At 41.8% G+C, this 20,360-nt stretch overlaps 1 protein-coding gene across 1 annotated transcript in view; it reads right to left on the bottom strand.

The window, feature by feature from the left end:
• The window catches only part of LOC147024132 (phospholipid-transporting ATPase ABCA1-like), a 315,313-nt gene that overhangs the window by 55,501 nt on the left and 239,452 nt on the right, over positions 1-20,360 (bottom strand). The window contains exons 42-43 of the mRNA XM_085883724.1: positions 19,439-19,545; positions 7,546-7,687 (exon numbers count right to left, since the gene is read on the bottom strand). Of these exons, the coding sequence (XP_085739850.1) occupies positions 7,546-7,687; positions 19,439-19,545 (249 nt within the window). The remainder of the gene's footprint in view (positions 1-7,545; positions 7,688-19,438; positions 19,546-20,360) is intronic.

The following is a 20,360-nucleotide window of genomic DNA, read 5'->3' on the forward strand; positions in this document are numbered from 1 at the left end:
CTACGATTATGATGCTTATACAATTAACCCAACTCTAACCTTCTTGTAATTGCATATCGAGCACGGAATCATTCTTACAACTCATTTATATTGCAAGATAATTACAAAGCACTTTATGCTCCAACAGGCTCAGAGATCCACTGATTTATGACATCTTCAGTCAGAGCCAGTTTTCAGGCTGTTTTTGTTTTTTTTTACATTAAAGCAAGTTTGACAGAAATAATTGACCTTCTAATGTCAACACCAAAAATACTCATATCTCTATCTATAATGGAGCAAGTGTGTGCGATTATGTATGTATATGCGCTCTTCACCCATTGGTTGGCCAGCTGACTTGATATCACCCACAATTGTCACCTGAAATACTTATCCTAAATTACCCAGAGGACCCAAACGACTCCAAGGACCCAAACGACCCTGAGGACCCAAATTACCTCAAGACCCAATGACCCCAAGGAACCAGAAGTCCCCAAGGACTCTGAAGTCCCAAAAGACCCCATGGACCCAAAATACCCCAAGGACCCAAAACACCCCAAATACCTCAAGGACCCAAAAGACACCAAAAACTGAAAAGACTCAATGGACCCCAAAGACACAAAATATCCCAAACACACACAATACCCCAAAAACCTTTAAAGATCCTGAAGACCCAAAAGATCCAGAGAACCCAGATGACCCTTAAAAGATTGTGAAGACCCAAAAGACCCTTAAAGGTCCCACAGACACTTAAATACCCAAAAGACCCTGAGGACCCCAAAGACTGAAAATACCCAGAGGGCCCAAAAGACCCCAAGGACCCAAATGACACAGAGGATGCAAAAGACTTTGACAACCCCAAATACCCAAAAATATCTTGAGGAGTCAAAAGACCTCAAACACCCAAATAGCCCAAGGACCCAAAATAACAAGAGGACACAAAAGACCCCGAAGATCCAAAAGACCCTGGGGCCAAAAAAGACCATGAGGACCTAAAATACCGAGGACCCAAAGACTCAACGGACCCAAAAGACCCCACGGGACCCATGGAAATTCTGCATAATGTAAAATATTATTTCTTCAAGTCCTCAACTGCCCCATACCCCAAGTCCTCAATCCCCACCCCTTCCCAACATCTCAATCTCCCTCTTCCAACTCCATGCACCCCCACCCACAACTCTCTGTCCTCCCCTCCCCATTTCTTCCCAGTCTTAACAACATTACACAGGGAATTTTGGCACATGAGAAAGCCATTCAGCCCATCATGTCTACATTGTTCCTATCCCTGTTTGTTCAGAACAATGTTGAGAGTAAACAAGTATAAAAGACAAAAAATGTCATAGCCACCGTTGTTTTAGTAAATTTGCTGTGTGGAATTAAAGGGCAAGCCCGTATTTATGGACAACTAAATGACCGCCGGTCTACCAGTCAGCCATCTTTGCTCATATAGCAAAATAAATTGAGGGCAACATGTATGCCATCATGTACTGTGCTTGTGCCAAGTTTGAATGAAATCAGACCATGCCTGTCTGAGAAATTGTTGCGAAGACATTTAAGTAACAAAATAGCCACCAGTCGGTCATCTTGGATATGATGTCAAAAAAAAAGATGTACATATGTAGGCCATCATTCTTTATCTGCATGTCAAGTTCGAACAACATCGGTAAATGCACGTCTGAGAAATGGTTGAGGAGGTGTTCAACATCGGTTTATTTACAACTAAAATGGCAGCCAGTCGGCCATCTTGGATCTGATGTTGAAACAAGGACAAATGTGTCCAAGACCTGCGTCATAAAGGTTTTGTCTTCACCAGAAGAAGAAGAAGAAGAAGAAGAAGAAGAAGAAGAAGAAGAAGAAGAAGTAGAAGAAGAAGAAGAAGAAGAAGAAGAAGAAGAAGAACAATGCGGAGCTCTCTTAGAGCCAGCGTTCGCAACGCGATACGGCTAAAAAATGACGTGCTTATGCAAGCCATCATTCATTATCTGTTTGCCAAGTTTGAACAACATCAGTAAATGCACGTCTGAGAAATGGTTGAGGACGTGTTCAACATCAGGTTATTTTTTCCCAACTAAAACAGCTACCAGTCAGCCATCTTGGATCGGATGTCGAAACAAAATGACAAGCATATGTATACCATCATGTTTTATCTTTATGCTAAGTATGAATAAAATCGGTCCATACATGTCCGAAATATGCACGCACGGATACGAAAATCAAGACCAAATCTATAAGCCCCCATTTCAGACTAATTCCAACAGGGGGTAATAAATACAGAATGTTACATTCACAATTACTTCCCCCTTTCTTCCCTTATTAAAAACGAATTGACCGGTGTTTGTGTGTTTGTTTGTCGCGATACTACTTCAGTTCTGGACCAATGACATCCAGACTTGCTACATGGAATCAGCGTGACCCAAATTAATGGATAGGGGTGTTTTTATCTTTGCAGGTGGTCTTGGAGGAAGAGGGGAATGCAAATTCTCCATTTAAATGTGCATCATGTAGCGCCACCTTCACGTTTTCCCTGGTATTACAAGCCTCCACCATTTACAGTGCAGTATTCCTATCCCCAAGTTTTCCAGTGCAGTGTGGTGTGGTGTTTTGAATTATAAGAAGTAGGTATTTTTTTCTTCATTCATGTAACCTGGGGGTTGCCTCTACAGAGCTGTCAGTTGCCTATGCACCACCCAAATAAAGATATGTGTCAGTAGAACGTGTTGCATGCTTGGATCGCCCGTAGGGCGGGAACTCTGCCAGTATATTATGGAAGAAAAATAATTATATTTATGTATTCTCAATTAAATTCACTTGTTTCTGATACTTTATAAATTTAATTTTTGTATTGGAGTCAAATTGGCTATCAGTAATGTTTCCCTTTCCCCGACAGTCTTTTGACCTACATATTGATAAATGAATATCTTACTATGAAAAAAGTCTTGCTCACTGCATAGAAACAGGCTGACCTGGTTGATAACACTACAAACTTTCGCCTTGTGCCTATTAGCTCATCCCGAAGTTGAATTGCCAAATATCTCATCCTCCCATTTTTTGGATGTCAAATGCGTATAAGAGAGATTGCTTCAGGCTTCTTTGTTCAGTGAAGTTCATTTGAATGTTTCAGTGAATCACTGAATTTTCTTCCTCCATACATACGGAATTAAAGATTCTCTTTTGTATGCTGATCCATCGTGTGGAAATTGAGTTCTTTTCCACCACAATATACAAGAGGGTTGGACTGTATTTGAAGTTTTGCTTCTGGAAATTTTCTTGTCGATGCTTGAGCAAAACTCAGTTCAGCAAAAACAGGGGACTAACCCGAGGGTAAATGGAAATACAGTGCATTATAAATATGAGTTCCCTTTCAAGGAATGTCAACACAGGAGGAGGCCATTAGGCCGATCAAGCCTGTACTATCCTTGCCAACCTATGGTCATTTGTCCTTGCTCCATCCTTTTTAAATGCTGACCATTAATCAAGGAAGTAGCACATTCCATTTTTAAAGTTTTTTTATATGATTTGGCTGGGATAAGAACCACCTACCTCCAAGACTCAGAGCAGATGCTCTAACCAGAACATCATCGCTCTCACTACACATGAATAATCTCCATACAACATTCTTGTTGTATGGAGGTACATTGTATTGCTCTTGTAAGGAAACATATATTGTATTTCTTTCTCTAAAAATCAACTTGTATTGGCATTTATAAGCAAATTCCTCCCATAGCCTGCCTTCCATTTATTTTGTTTATAGCCTGCCTACTCCACTGCGAATGTGCATCCAGAGGCATAAAACCTCCACAGTTTCCACATCATTCATTCCAATTGTGTTTTAAAGCACATAAATAATTCAAATTAGATGGGATTCACAGTCTTGAGAAGGACTTGGTGTGAGCCAAGTCTTGTTTTTTAAGGTTTTTTCCCGCATTCGAACCAATATGGCTGACTGATCATGTGACCGATGATGTTATATTTATCATTATAAATGCCTACAGGAGGAGGCACACTAAATTTGGAAAATTTTGTGTCAATCAGACTAATAGTTGCTAAGAAAATGAATTTTTTAAATGCAGACACGTACGCACGTACGTACGGCACACGTACGCGACCGATCGCCTAACCCTGATTTTCACTACGCGAGTGCAGGGTAATAATATTTGTTATCAAATTATCTGTAATCATACCGATTGAGGTTTCATGTTATCATAGACATTGGCCAAGATCCTACTTTAATTTCAAACACGAACCTTATTCCACCACAATATACAACTTTATATTCCCTTATATTCACAAACTTTATATTCACTCCATTCACTCATGTCTTGTTTAACCAGACTCGGTGGTGTAATGGTTAGAGTACCTGCTAAACCGCAGTGGTTCGAACCCCAGTCGAGTCATATCAAAGACTTTAAAACATCTGGTTGTTTGTCCTTGCATGCTGCTTCCTTGCTTGACGCTGAACATTTAAAAAAGGATAGAGCACGGACAAACAACTATAAGGTGGCAATACTAGTGCAGACTTTGATGGGCCTAATGGCCTCCTCCAAGCCTGTTGGTGGCTTCACGGTAAAGATGACTGGGTTGAGATCTTAAGGTCCTGAGTTAAATAAAGCCCTTGTCGTGACATAAATACCATGCCTGGTGTTGGCTTTATGGTTAGGGTGGTGGGCTTGGATCCTTGGGTCCTGAGTTCAAATCCCGCTCAGCTGTTGAATTAATACCAGGTGGGGTTAACTCGGCCTGTCATCCTTCCAAGGTCGGCAAAATGAGTGCCAGCATGCTGGTATACTGTGTTGGAGTGGCAACCCGTCCAGGATTGTGCCCAATCGCCAAGGAGACTGCTTAAGCAGCACCAATGCTCTGCACAGAGTATGGTCCCAATCTCCTCCTCTCCTCCTCCAGGTGGGATAACTCAGCCTGTCATCCTTCCGTGCTTAGCAAAATGAGAACCAGCTTGCTGGTAAAAACGAGCCATTCGAGTATCCTGCATCGGAGTGGGGACCCTTCCAGGATTGTTTGTTCCTCCCTGCAGTCAGTTGGAAAATGCCTTGACAGCCTGATAGTGCAAAAGGAATGGTTATTATTAATGGCCTCCTCCTGTGTTGAAGTTCCTTGCAAGAAAACATATACTGTGTTGTATTTGTTTTCCCAAAAAGTCTATTTATGTTGATATGTATATGCAAATAATTTGATATTTACACCCTCTTTACCTCTGTGTTCAATTTCATTATTGGTAGATTGCTCATTGTATTTAAGTATAGAACCTGACAACCAAAATTGGTGGAGCAACAAGTTTCTCATGTCATAATGTGGCAACAAAATGCATGCAAGTATAATTTGAAGAGGTGGGGGGGAGTGTGAAGAGGATATATTTTCCAGCCTTTAAACCAGCACATAGTAGCTTACTCTTTTGCTTTAGGTACTGTTGGATTGTTATCAACAACCAAATAGCCTGGTTTTGGCTTACCGGTTTGGGTGGCTGGCTTAGGATTCTAGGATCCTGAGTTTGATCCCCGTTGGCTACTGAATTAACACCAGGTGGAGTTGATTCAGCCTGTCATCCTTCTTAGTTTAGCAAAATGAGTACCAGTGTACTGGTATAGGGGCACAGCATCAGTGGCACAGCCGCGCTTCCAAGAAATGATGACTACCCGGCAGCCAAGTTGCCATATGCAAGAACAGAAGAACAACCGAATGAATGGGAAGTTATAGCAGATAGGACAGCTGGATCAACAACTTTGAATTGAATAGTTACAATGCGATTTATTGATTGTAAACGAGCATAATGTCCTCCAGTCCGTGTGTTTCATCCTGTACATAGTTACTTTATGTGAGGGATGCAGGATCTCCTCACTTCCTGCTGCACAGAAAGGGCTTCATGTTTACACAGCTGCAAGAGGGGGGACAACTTCAGCATAGAAGGAACCTATCCCTTCTTGACACACCTGTCCCCCCCTCCCCCTCCTCATGCCACACTGTGCAAAGACCTTACGTTCCACAAGTGACAACCAAAAATCCGAGAACAAAGGATTTTTTTGGACTCTGGCGAGATCAGGACAGCATAGGAGAGGAATGTCACTGCAGGGGCAACATATATACAGTATGTATAAAAATAGGCATGAACGGTGGTCTTCCATCTTTTATGTTCTCCGGCTATCTTAATCATTTGTTCTGGTGCTGGAGTGAGGCTTTGATCGGGGCCTTGCATCCCAGAACGGGCCCTCTGAAATGAATGAAAATCGATGTACTTTATTTCCAGGCAGGCCAATGATGATGTGCACTTTCTCCAAAATGTTCATCTTGCCCCAAAGCAGAATGGATTACCCTGTGTCTTTCTGCCGTGGCTGTGTTAGAAGCCAGCCATTTGAGACTACCTACTTGCAGCAACGTGGCCTTCTGAAGGGCCAAATAATGACCCGATTGGGATGGAATTTTAGGGCCTGTTCATTAATGTGCTGGTGGTGTTTCACCCCTGACACCAGGCACCTCCGCACAAAGAGAAAGACAAAGTGACTTCTTCAAATTCCACTGGCAAGGGAAAGCATTAAGGTCAGGAGAACGTTCCCTTTGTGTGTGTTCTGAATACTGTCTTCACGATCAATGTTTGAGCATTTCTCTTCGCGTAAAGAATGAATGTAAAAGTGCATTCTGAAGCCTGAAGGGAATAACATGCTGTACTGGGGCAAAGTTGAAATGTTGAGCACTTTTTGTCATGGCCGACTGAGAATTAAAGCGTGACAATAAATGTGATTACATAATATGTGAATACCATAATTTGCATAATTTACACACATTCTGTTGTTCACATGTCATTATGGAGAAGTAGAGTGTACATACGTAATGTGTGAATAGTTGACCAGCCTTGAAGTGAACACTTGTGAATTTCTGTGTGTGGTTTAGTATAAATGAGTATATTGGTAAAATAACAAAGGATAATCGAGAAGGTCAATTGGACTTTGGGTTCTATGTGACCCTTGATTCACGAAACATTCCCTCTAAAGGACAGCATGTGTCTGCATGGCTTCATGCAATGCCCTGCCTCCAAAACAGCTGGGCGACTATTCATAGAGAGTTGAGAATAAACCCCAGACAACACAGTTGAAAGGCAAGTGCACTACCTCCGAGGGGCTCGCACAATCACTGAGAGGTATGTGCACTCACTTCTGAGCTATACAGCCTGGGTTTGAATGTTAGCCCAGCTATAAACTGTCATCCTGGTGGAAAAGCCTGTACATACTGTATTGCATCAGTATGTGTGCTATCCCTCAGAGAGACGTTAAGCTGCATGTCCCATGTGCCAGCATTCATTGGTGGATGTTAAAGATCCCATGGTGTCCTTCGGGAAGATTAGGCAAGCTAGCGCCGGCACCATGCCGAAATTACAAATTCCTGCTCTAACCTACCGTACGAGGGGCATTGCATCAGCAGCACAGCCGTGCTCCCACCAATGATACAAACCAGCAGTCACCTGCTGCACACAACATGATCACTACTTCTGAGCCATCATACGAGCCAGTATAATAGGACAGTATAAAGTACAAACAAATCTGGCATTAAACTTGTGCAACTCACCTTCGAAACATTTCCTTTCGGGATGCCGCGAAGCCGAGCATAGAGCTGTAGATGTTCACGTGCAGTCAACAACTGGTCAATGGCATCAAACTGTGGGCAATAGCCCATACGCTGGTGGACAGCTCCATGGTCAGAAATCACACTGCAACAAGCAGGTGAGATCAAGCTGGAATTGTCATATTATCTCATAATGCACTGATTTCAACCCTTTATTGTACACTAGCTGAAGAACCTGACGTTGCCCAGTAAATTCAATGAAATTATGTACTCTAAAAGTTAAATTTGTGTTGTTGACAAAAAAATCAATGCACAATCTTTACAACACATATAACTTGATCGCTCCTGGGGAAAACCCAGGCAGTGTATAAGCAACATACTCACTTGAGGCCCGAGTTAGGTGTTTTATTAAGCCTGTGTGAAGCAATCTTTTTAATAACTGGTGCACATGTCAGCACAATAATAATTAAATTTGTGTTGATGACAACAAATCACTGCAACCTCAACATATAATCTGCCCAAGACATATTACTCGATCGCTCCTGTGAGTAAAAACAGGCAGTGTATAAGCACAAGACCCAATCGAGGCCTGAAAGCCTCGATTGAGGTCTGGTTTTATCTGGGGTCAATTGTTTGTTTGTTTTAATCCAAACAGCCCTCGACCTTCCTCTGGATTAAAGAGGGGACCATGCAAAGTTTGGTCACACTGGTTCTTGCAGGGTCCAAATGCATAAACAAACAAACAAATTTTCATCTTTCTATGTTGTATAGCAGAGTACCCACCCTCTGGGTGGGTCGAGTTTGCACATTATTTGCTGAAAAAAGTATAATTTGTGTTTTTCATGAAGGCCATAGATGTTTGTGCTTCAAAGGTTCTCAAATCAAGATGGTTTAACTAAAGTGTATGCTCCAATAGTCGTTCGTGCCTAAGCCCCAAGGGGTCAAAAGTGTCTAATCCTTCAAGCATGTAAAAAGGGTCTTAAAAGGTCAAAGTGGTCTAAAGCTCTAAATAGTCAAGGGGCCAAGCTCTCTAATCTGTCTGAAGGGTGAAAGGAGTCCAAGTGGTGTTATGGTCTAATTCTAAGGGGTCTAAAGGGACTTAAGGGGTGGAAAGGTGGAAAGGTTCTCAGGATCTAAAGGGTATTAAAGGATGAAGGGATCTAAAGGTGTCTAAAGTGTCGAAAGGGTCTTCAATGTAAAAGGGGTCTTAGGGGTCTTGGGGGTCTTCAGAGTCTTCAAACATCTTTGGGGTATAAAGGGTCTTTGCGGTTTTTGGGGTGTTAGAAGGTCTTAAAGGGTTGAATGGGTCTTCAAGGTCATAAAGGTCTTTAGGGGCCTTGAGGGTATTAAAGGTCTTGGGGTATTAAAGGGTCATAAAGGGGTCTAAACAGTCTAAAAGGTACATTTCAATAGTACTAATTAATAGACGTACATGTCGTCAGGGTGCAACTGACGTTCAAACAGTACATAATTTATAGGCATAGTCACACGGCTTCACGGACGGATGGAGTCTGAAGGGTTTTCGAGGCCTTAAAGCGTCATTGGGGTCTTAAAGATATTCAGGGTCTTCAAGGGTTTATCGCTTTCTTTGTCTTTTTTGTCTTCAAAGTCGAGGCTCGTGGAGAAGCCAGAACATCGGATGAATGTAATGGATGTAACATAACCAAAAGAAGCACACCAACAGTAGAGTTGAGGGACAAAAGAGAGGGATACTTGGACAAGTCAGGGATGTGAGGAAGAAAGAGGGGTTAGGGGAGGACACACAGGTGGACAAGATGGATACAGAAGCAAACTCTCGTGAAAGAAAAAATGGAAACTTGGAAAGAGGTGGGCTTGGGGAGGGTTAATGGGGGTAAAAAGGATCATAGTTTTGGATTGGGGATGATCTGAGATCGTGGTGAACAACTGTCTTGAAAACCTGTATGGAAGAATGAGATTGAAAAGACCGAGGAAGTTGGTTCCACAGGTGGGAAAAAGTGGAAATATTGAGTGGAGGTGAGTGGTGATTCTATATTTTTGGAGTTTCATTGGAAGGGGGCTGGAAGTGGACCTCATGAGCCCTGCAGAAACCTGGGGGAGGAGGATGGGGGGGAGGACAGAGCACAGAATGAGCAGAGGGTGAAATACCAGAAAAGTAGACAGAGAGACCACTGACCTGTCTGTAATGATGAAGTAATATAGACCAAGCGATGGGATGGGAAAATGTGCATTTTCGTGGGACAACCTCTCAAACCACATGAAAATTCATTTGAAAGAGTATTTGAGATTGCTGAATCCAAATATGAATGTTGCCAAGGCTTAACATTGCATGTGGACCAAGTAATGACCACTGAAAATGCTCATTTCCTTAGGTCACCGAGCCAAACCACCTCTTTTTCAAAAATGTAAATATTGATATTAATGTTTTGAAATAGATAAGACTTGTTGCCACACATACTTCTTGCGCTTGGTGTCAATATGTTTAAAACCATGCCCAAAATTGATATCACTGTATTACAACTCCATTTCCCAGAATGCCTTGCATAGAACAGTTAATATAACCACAACATCCTTCGCGTTTTATGAACGCCAAAGAGGATTTTTGACTCCTGCAGTAATTAGTGGGGAGAGAGCCGGAAACGGATCGTGGGCCTCGGACACACTGCACACAAATTGTTTAAACTGGCCTGCAGGTCTGTTTTGTCTGTTTCTGTTTCTCAACATTGCATTCAACTAATTAAACACGGTGATGAGCTCGACATCCTCGAGTTCAGATCGCCTCAAGTTTGAATCCAATGAACAACCATTATGTTGTGAGCTTGTTTTCCTCACGAAGAATGAAAAAAAAATGATAAACTTCCAAGAGAAAGGCTGGGAAAAATTCAAAGATTGTTGTGTTCGATGGAGTAACATATGAGGCACTGCAGAAGCTGTAATTGCAACCAAAGCCGAATAATTTTTCAGTGTAGATCTGCTTGTGGGTACTTCTGTTAGTCTGCTCGTACTTCTGCTACTACCAGCTCTCGTGACCCAACTACAGTTCTGCCCACTAAGCCTGTTGTTGGCTTAGCGGTTGAGGTGGCTGGCTTGGGATCTTAGAGTCCTGAGTTTGAGCCCCTGTTGAATTCATATCAGGTGGAGTTGACTCAGCCTGTCATCTGAAATGTGTACCAGAGTGCTGGTAATAGGAGCACTGCATCAGTGGCATAGCTGTTGCCCTCAACCGATGATGCAACCAGCAACCACAGGCTGCACATGCAGAAGAAGAAGAAGACGACGCTCTGCCCACGGAAGCTCCATATCCTTGTCGATGCCATCAGCGATTCTGCCATGTTGGAAAACTTCTCAGAGCAGAAGATAAAAAGCGGAAGCATTAAGAAAGTGAAGGTGAGTGTGAAATCTATGATGTGCTGTGCTGTTGAGACGTATTCTATATAACATGAGCTTTCAATTTATAATTAATTTTTGTGACAAAGATCCAAAGTCAGTCTGTGCAGTGTCATCTACTAGTACTAGTTGAGACATGATTTACATCTAAATTTACGATGATATTAATTTTTTTTTTTTATTGTTACAAGCCAAACTTGGTCTCAGTCTAGTAAACATCTCCAGTTGTGTGCGTCATGCATGTGTGCACAATGTAAGAAATTTAATAATCTGGGTGAACGTCAACTCTTCTGTCTGTAACCGTAGTGATGGATTCTTGGATGTGTGTCAATAATTATTAGTCTTTGTTTTAATGGACAATATCAAGGCTTGTATAAGAGCTAAAACACAAAACATATAACAATGGGAGCAGGAAACAAGAGGGATGGGAGAGGGAAAGACAAAACAGTGGAGAACAGAGATGTGAGGAGATGTGTGGAAGGGAGAGGGATGGGGTGGGGTACATGGAGTAAACAAGATGGATACTACAGGGACTTTCAGGAAGGAGAGCAGGGAATTTGAAGGAGGTGGGTTTGGGGATAGTAAAGAACATGGTTTTGGATTAGGGAAGATTTTGAAGACCTGGAGGGAAGAGTGGGATTGAAGAGTGTGTGGGAGTTTGTTCCAGAGGTGGGAAAAATGAGGAATGAAAGAATGCAGGTGAGCAGCGATTCTTGATTTTGGTAATTTTTTTACCAGAAGAGGGTCAAGATGTACTATGACTGTCATGACTGTGTTGTTGGTTGTTGATTAAAAATGAGAGGCTTTACATTTGTAGATTGTATTCTCAGATTCAGAGAGACTGCAAGAAGGCTTCATTGATTTGCACTCTACAATCAAACAGTAGAAGCTTAAGACATTCTCCCACATGACAAAAAAAGGTATCCACAGGAAAAAGTAAGAAAGGTCTACTCAAGCAAGACCAAAGCCTATTTTCCAGATTGCTAATAGTTTCCAAGGACAAAGGTTGGACCTCAGTGAGGTTATAGAATACAGCCTCAACACGAGTCCATTGGTGTTAGCAAATGAGGATGGCAGCATCGTGAAAACAAACAAAGCAAGCCTGATACGACATCTGGAGTCTGTTGTGGAGCCATCACCAGTCACCGACTCCATTCCATGGAGTCATCCTTGGATGGATGATGTCAATGTGCTAATGTACAACATGTTCAGGATGGACTGTAAATTTGAAAGCTCACAGCCACCAAATCAAGACTTGCTCAAGCAGCACATCAGCAGAGCAAACTATCAAGCTGCAATTTATCGGAGAGTCGTCCAGCAGTTTGTGAACTTATAAAGCTCAACCCAGCATGGCTGGGAGATGGAAGATAGAGAGCTTGTTATCAAGTGGGACACTCTGCCACCAGCTCCAGACAATGTAATGGCAGCAACTAAGTGCACATGCAGAAAGGGTAAATGTAACACAAGACAGAGTATGTGTGTTTTAAGTAAGACACCATGCACAGATCTATACAAATGTCTGGAATGCAATAATTAACAAGAAAAAGAGCAATCACAGATTACAGTCCATCGACACGACTTGTTTAATGTGGTGTTTGTGTAGTTTTGTGAACTGGTGTGTTACGTAATTAATAATACACATAACTCGAATTGGCACTTTATAACTGCTGGCAGTGAGGACCGTGTACCAAGACATCCTGCTTTGATCCGACACCTGACCCTGACCCATGACGTTTATTATTGGGGTAGCAAGCCTTTCAGGCTGGATAACCTATTGTTTTTCTTATATTTATTTATTATTATTATTATTATGATTATTATTATTCAGACGCAATTTTGCGGGTTTATTCTCTTTTAAATTCATTTTCTCTGCAACCGCTTGTCGGATTGAGACAAAATTTTCAACTTGTGTGTGACTATTGATGTAGAAGTTTTTTTTAAGGATAATTATGATGTCATGGGTCATGTGGTTTTGCAACCATGTTGGAAAAATGAAAAACTTTGGACCTATGTATCTCCGAAACCGCACCATGGAAAAAATTTAAACTTAGCACATGGCAAGTAGTCCGTGAGACAGCCAAGATATCGGTACCATCTGGGGGCACCAAACGAAACTTATTTTTTATTGATGGTGTACCCATATACTTCACAAAAATGCATGATGGACATTTCAAACTCACAGCTTAAGTTTTTTTATAGCATAATTAATGTTTTTGCGCAGAATACACAAAATGTACAATTTTGTCATCGATGTTTTAATGCTAAAATGGCTGTACAGGCCAAATAAAAATAAATTTTCATAATGAAGTTGTGTTGTGTGTGTCTGAAAGTGATTATACTTAAGGAATACGTATATCAAATATATTGCAATAACATAAAAATGTGATTGTAATTTCTCTTTGCGTCCGAATCTCTGCGACATCGATAATTGCGCAATATTGATCAATAGCATAAATATTTACTGCTAATGGACATGATAACATTTATTGAGAATTTCTTCATATTTGATTAAGTTATTAAGGTGAAATAACCTCGAGTTTATTATACTAACATCCATAGTCAAGTTTGTTTTGCAGTCGACAGCTTGTCTTCATTTCACCGATCTTCAATATCAAGTAAGACCATTTTATTCCTAAGTTATTTTATACCTTGTTGATCTTAAATTTGATAACCTTACTTAAGTCATAGTTAATATGTATTTCATCTGTAGCAAAATTGGAAATTATTCAAGGATCCAGAGAATAAAATGATAATAGAGTGGATACATTTATATGACAATAGTGTACTTAATCAGTTTTTATGTCTTTTCAGGTGACTCTGTGACTGTATGGAGGTAACACTCTACAATGAAACATGATGGACTCACTGAAATAAAAAAAACAGAAAATGCAATCATTGAAAGAAAGGGCTTGCATTATTTGTTCCAATCAGACGTCAGAATCTGAACTGACCAAACCCAGAGACGATGAATCTGTTGGTGTATTACTCCGTGCAGCCAACTTACGGAATTTTGGGCCCATCCTGGAACTTAAAGAAGATGAATACGGCGAAAAGGTGTTCTACCACAGAGACTGTAGATCTGATTTTACACACAAGAAAATGCTTCAGAAGTTCCAAGAACCTGACTCTGAGCCAGAATGTTCCACCAAAAGGAGAAAATCTTCTCGTGCTCCTTCAATGACGTCTCGTGTCTTAGACCCTGTATGTATGTTCTGTAAGAAGGAAAGCAAATATGTGGCTGGTTCGAACACCAGGGAAACACTCCAACAGTCCAGAGAACTCAGGTCAGATGAAACAGTGAGAAGTGTTGCCCAGGCCAAATTGGATCAGAGAATACTTGCCATCGCATCCAGAGAGTTGGTTGCTGCCGAGGCTCATTACCATAAATCATGTTACCGCAAATACACCCGTGGAGCAATGGAAAAAACATCAAAAGTCACTGAAGATGATGACGCTTATCTGGCAGCAGAGCGGGAGGCCTACCTTCTTCTGTTCAAGCATGTGCGCAAGACATTATTTGTTCAACCTGAAGTTGTCAGAATGATGGAACTGACTGAAAAGTTGTTCAATTTCCTGCACGAACTTGGCATCAATGATGTGAAACCTTCTACGAAGAAACATATTCGCCGGAAGCTAGAATGTGAATTCAAGAAGTCACTTCATTTCGTCTCTGATGATAAAGGAAAACTTCTTGTATATCCAGTTGGCCTTTCCTTGGAGCAGGTAGTGGTCAAAATGATGAAGGCCGAAGAACAACTACAGGATGCAAAGTACTCAGATGATATTGAGAACATTGTCAAACTTTCTGCGAACCACTTGAGGACAAATTAAAAACATGAAAGAAAAGCCTTGGCCTCCACACCCTGCTGAACTGAAATCTGGCTATACTGAATGCCAGAATCTTTAAAGATGTTTCTGAAACTGCTACTTCATGGAACAGAACAAGATGGAACGCAGAAGGTGGAACGAGTTGTCCAATCGGTAGGTCAGGATTGTATCTATGCTGTCAGTCGAGGAAAAGTCGTCCCTGCTCAACACATATTGCTACCATGGGGTGTTAAGTCACTGACAGGAAATGTTGAGCTCATCAAAATGCTCAATCGCCTTGGCCATGGTGTTTCCTACTCCAAGCTGGAAGAAATAGACACTGCATTGTGCCTTCAAAAGCAGATGAAAGAAGCAGACCGAGGTATAGTTCTACCATCATCTTCCCATCCTTGCATTCCCTCCTCACTTGCCTATGACAACATAGATAGGCTTGAAGAAACTTTAAGTGGTGGAGGCACATCACATAGAGTGAATGGGATCATGATACAGCCACAGGTTCACACAGCCCAACCTCAAGAAACTGAGGCTCAGTTTCTCACCAGGAAAGAGCGTAGTGTAACTGCTGTTCCACTAGATATTCCAGAGTACAATGCTGGAAATAGACTGGGTCCACCAGCCTTGAAACCCCAGGTATTAGATCTGCAATCTGTGAGGGATATTGCGATGCGAACGAACCTGATATGGTCTCTGACTCGTCTCTCAGATACCAAGGATCAGTCAGTCAGTTCCTGGACGGGTTTCAATATGCAGATAAGTGGCAACAAAATTGTCCACAAAGACACTGTAGGCTATCTTCCAACGATAAATGCCCCAGCTACACAGTTGTCAACAGTTCACCATGTGTTGATTCAGGTCATGAAGATAAAGACAGAGCTTGACTTGGATGGGATTGTCTGTGTGTTTGATCAAGCTCTGTATGCGAAAGCTATGGAAATCAAATGGAAGAATGGTGAAATCTTCCAGAGTGTCGTAATACGCATGGGGACTTTCCATACCTTGTGTAATCTTATGTCCATCATTGGAAAAAGGTTTGCCTCTGCTGGCCTGAGAGATCTTGCTGTGGAATCAGGGATCATAGCAGAAGGTTCTATCACCTCCGTACTTGAAGGAAGGCACTACAATCGAGGAGTCTGTCTCTACAAACTTATGTATGAAGCGATGCTTAGATTAGCGTGGAAAGGATTCTATCTCTGGCTTGCAGAACACCACAGTGAGGATGGAAGACACATAGAAGAGACTATCACAGCCATGAGAACCTTATGTGCTGATGTGAGCCAAGACGCACTGGAATCAGTTCTACCAAATGATTCTGTGTCAGTCATCCTCACCCGCTTCTTGGAGTATCTTGACCACTTACACAACAACCAAGGCCAACTCGCATCCTTCTGGGCCTCCTTTCTTGATCTGTTGGACATCATGCTAGATCTGATTCGAACATCACATGAAGGAAACTGGCTTCTTCATCTCTCTGGGATCAACAGGATGATACCATGGTGCTTTGCATATGACAAACAAAATTACGCCAGGTGCATGTTTATCATTATTTGTATTATTGGGGGGCTGTCTAACTCCCTGAAATGTTGAATAAAGTTTAATACTAAGTATCAATCACTCCAGTATAATTGGAGTGTTAAACAATGGCTTTGGAGTAAATAAGTTTGAACTATTTTTCTGTTTTCAGGTACCTCTCTGTGTACTATTGTGATATGACGATGCTGCCAGAGACACATCCACAGGTTCACAAACACATGCTAGATGGAGGGTTTTCGGTGCAGTTGAGCCACACCAACACATTCGGACGGATCCCAGTTGATCAGACGATCGAGGAAACTGTCAACAAGGACACCCAGACCGCTGATAAAATCTATCAAATGTATCAGGAATGAACAACATCTCAACATTACACAGATGTTCAACAAACTGACATAAAATATGTGAAATACTCCTTTGATATCCAATCCATACTAACCGGAATCCTTTTCAAATTTTACAGGTGGTACCAAAGGGTTCTCACTCAATCCTGGCGCAGTAACCCGCTACTATCTGACAGCAGAATACCGCAGCTCTTGCCTTCAGCATCTCCGCAAGATGACCGATGTCTCCGATGGTGCTGCTACTCACCATGATCTGACACACTCTCGCAGAAAGAAAGATGAGGATGCTGTACAGGCTCTTGAAGATCTTCTGGAAGCCAATTGGACGAATCCGTTTCAAGAAGGAGAAACAGACCTCATCAATATCTCCACCGGTGCTACTGCATGTCGGGACGTGTCATTTCATCTCCTGTCAGCCCAAAAGAAAGGTGAAGAAGCTCGTCAGAAGTTCCAGGAGAGTCGTTTGGAAACAGGAGAAAACTTTCATGAGAGACTTCCTTGGCTGAATCTCAAGACGTTTGACACTACCAAAAGTTGTAAAACGAAATCATCAAGTAAAGAAGTCATCCTGAAAAGTGACAACAAGTTATTTCGTCATATGATACTTGTTGCTTCGTCGAGAAAACATAGCATGAAGGATGTTCTCAAACATCCTCTTGGTCCCATCACCTGGTCCTTAGCCAACACAGATGGGACACCAAAGAAAGCGAACAAGGCAGCACTGGCAAGAAAATTAGAGGCTAAGGCAGCACCTGATGAAGATATAGAAAGACCATCTGCCTGTATCATTAACGGCATGAGTGTTGTACAAAAGCTGAAGGATGACAAGCTCACCTTTGAAGAACTAGCAAACCACATGCTTGCCTCTGTACTAAGGATTGGCGTTGGGAGCGAACGCATTGATGTGGTCTTTGATGTGTATCAACAGCTATCCATCAAGGGAGCCGAGAGGACCTCGAGGGGTGCGGAAACTGGGATACGCTTCACCAATGTTATTCCTGGTCACAAGATTCAGCAATGGAGACATCTCTTGTCATGTGGTGCCAGTAATACGAAACTGATCAGTTTCATTGCCAGCCAGTAGAAAAAGCCGAATATGAGAGTAAAACTGGGAGGAAAAACTCTGTATGTCACATGTGATAACCTTTGCTTCAGGCTCACACGGGACAATGTGATTGAAGAAGATGAACTGAAAACATCCCAGGAAGAAGCAGACACCAGAGTCATCTTCCACGCCAAACATGCAGCTCCACTGGTATCTTCCATCATCATGGTAGCTGAGGATACTGACATCCTTCTTCTCTGTCTGTCCTTCCACAAAGAAATTAACTGCAGCGTTTATGTGAAATGTAGTACAGCTATTCGAATCAGGTACATCAGCATCTCAAAAGTGTCAGCTGCCCTCGGACATGGCGTGTGTGCTTCTCTGCTCGGCTTACATTCATTCACAGGATGTGACACAGTCAGTGCTTTTAGTGGTCGCGGTATGCTCACTGAACTTAAACTGTTGATGCCACATGATCACTTCAGAGATGTATTCGCAAAACTGGGAAAAGAATGGCAGCTCACTGATGAAATTCTTAAGGTCTTGGAAGAATTCACATGTGGTCTCTACGTAAGCCAGTCAGAAATCTGTGATGTGAATGAGATGCGATATGAACTGTTCCGTGTAAAAGATGGAAACGTAGAATCTGGACAGTTGCCCCCCTGCCAAAACTGTCTGCATCTACATGCAACGAGGGCCAACTATCAGGCTACCATCTGGCACACAGCATTGCAGGCAGACCCAGAAGTCCCGAGTCCACTGGAGAACAAAGGCTGGTCCTTGGGTGATGACGGAGAACTTGTTATCAACTGGATGACAGCTGCACCAGCACCAAACACAGTCTTGGAGTTCCTGTCTTGCAAATGCAAGAAGTCATGCAAGTTGCCCACCTGCCAGTGTATGGTGAATGGACTGCACTGTACTCAGGCCTGCTTACTGCAGGAATGTGAGAACATGAAAGACGAGGAGGTCCATGGTGAGCAGGAAGAGGGATCTGATGGTTCGGACAGTGACAGCGATAGTGCCACATTATAAACAATAATCAATATCATTTGGTGTGATTCAATTCATGTAATTCTCTCCAGTGGTACATCCCATGGAAATGGACTTGTGTTTTTCATGTTGTTGGTGTCAATAAATATTTGCGAGTACACAATGTGTTTGTTCTTATGTCAGAAAAATATGACGTTTTTCTGAGTAGACTCCACCTATGTTTAAAAGGCTCTACTGAGCTTAAGCTGTGAGTCGCAGATGTCCATCATGGTGCATTGAGTTACAGATACATATAGCTATCAGAAAATCACAATAAAGTTTGGTGCCCCCAGGTGGTACTAATTGGTCAAAATCAGGAGACTGGCTCACGGACTAAAGTACTCCTCATCGGGAATAAGTGTGATTTTTCAAGACATCATCGGCGAAGTGGTATCACAGTGAAAATTCGACACGAAGAACGCTGCATTTGATCAGTGTGAAAAATTTTCAGGGTCATCTAGGAATAAATTGGTCAACAGAAAAAAAAAAACTTGATGATGCCATGTTCGTGGTTCGGTATCCGTATTTAAAAAAAACCCAAAAAGAACAGCCATATTATTTTTCATAGTGGGGTGGGGTGGGGTGGGCATCTGAAGAGAGTGGGTGTGGTGGGAGTCCAGAGGGAGGAGGTGGGGTGGGATGGGGGAGGGTAAAGGGTGGGAGCAGGGACCCAGCGTTGCCCTTCAATGCCAAGTACCTTTGCTGGTAGATTATAAATTAGCAATAGCTCATTAAAAGTAAAATTAAGTACCTGAATTCCATAAGGAAAGCTTCTCCAAATGTGATATCCTCATCTCCTGTCAACATTTTAAATGTTGTGGTTTTTCCAGCACCATTCACTCCCAGAAGACCAAAGCACTGAGTTGTGAAGAGTGAACCATCAGGTATTTCAGATGTATGAATTAAATTATTAAACCCCACAAAAATGTCAACCTCTCGTTTTGCAAAATGCAAACAATTGGAAATTGGATCAATGAGAATCATTAGCCTGGTCACAGAATTGTTTCTAAATATGTCACAGAGACAGCAGTATAACAATTCATTATTACCTCCACCACCAAAGGTGGGAGGAGGTTATGTTTTCACACTTGTCTGTCTGTTTGCTTACTTGTGAAAAATCCAAGTATTTTGGTGAAAAATCCAAGATTTTTCAAGTATATTGGTTGGTCTTGTGCGTTACTCTGTCTGTCTGTCTGTCTGTCTGTCAATCGCCTACAAGTCACAATTTTAAACCGATCTTCACGAAACTTTACCACATGGTAGAGTTTGTCATAAGCAAGAAGCCTATTGTTGAGGTCAAAAGGTCAAAAACTTTGTCAAATTTCTAAAATCCTCCATTTTCATCTGATTGACTAGAAATTTGAACAGGATTTGCAAATCAGGTCACTGAATTCAACCACCAATTATTTTTGAGGTCAACCACCACCAATTCAACCACCAATTCCATAGGCCAGGTTTCTAAAATTGTCAATTTTCATCGGATTCACTTGAAACTTGAAGAGGAGTTGCATATTTGGTCATTGAATTCAACCGCCAATTATTTTTGAGGTCAACTTCGGCCAAAACGTCAACATAGGCCAAAGGTCACCAACTTAGGTGGAATTTCTAAAATCCTCAATTTTCATCCCATTGACTTGAAATTGAAAGAGGATATATATTTCAGATCACTGAAT

This window comes from Eptatretus burgeri, chromosome 6 (assembly GCF_056783735.1).
Source record: "Eptatretus burgeri isolate ZD-2024b chromosome 6, Ebu_testis_v1, whole genome shotgun sequence".
In the NCBI taxonomy this organism is placed as follows: Eukaryota; Metazoa; Chordata; class Myxini; order Myxiniformes; family Myxinidae; genus Eptatretus; species Eptatretus burgeri.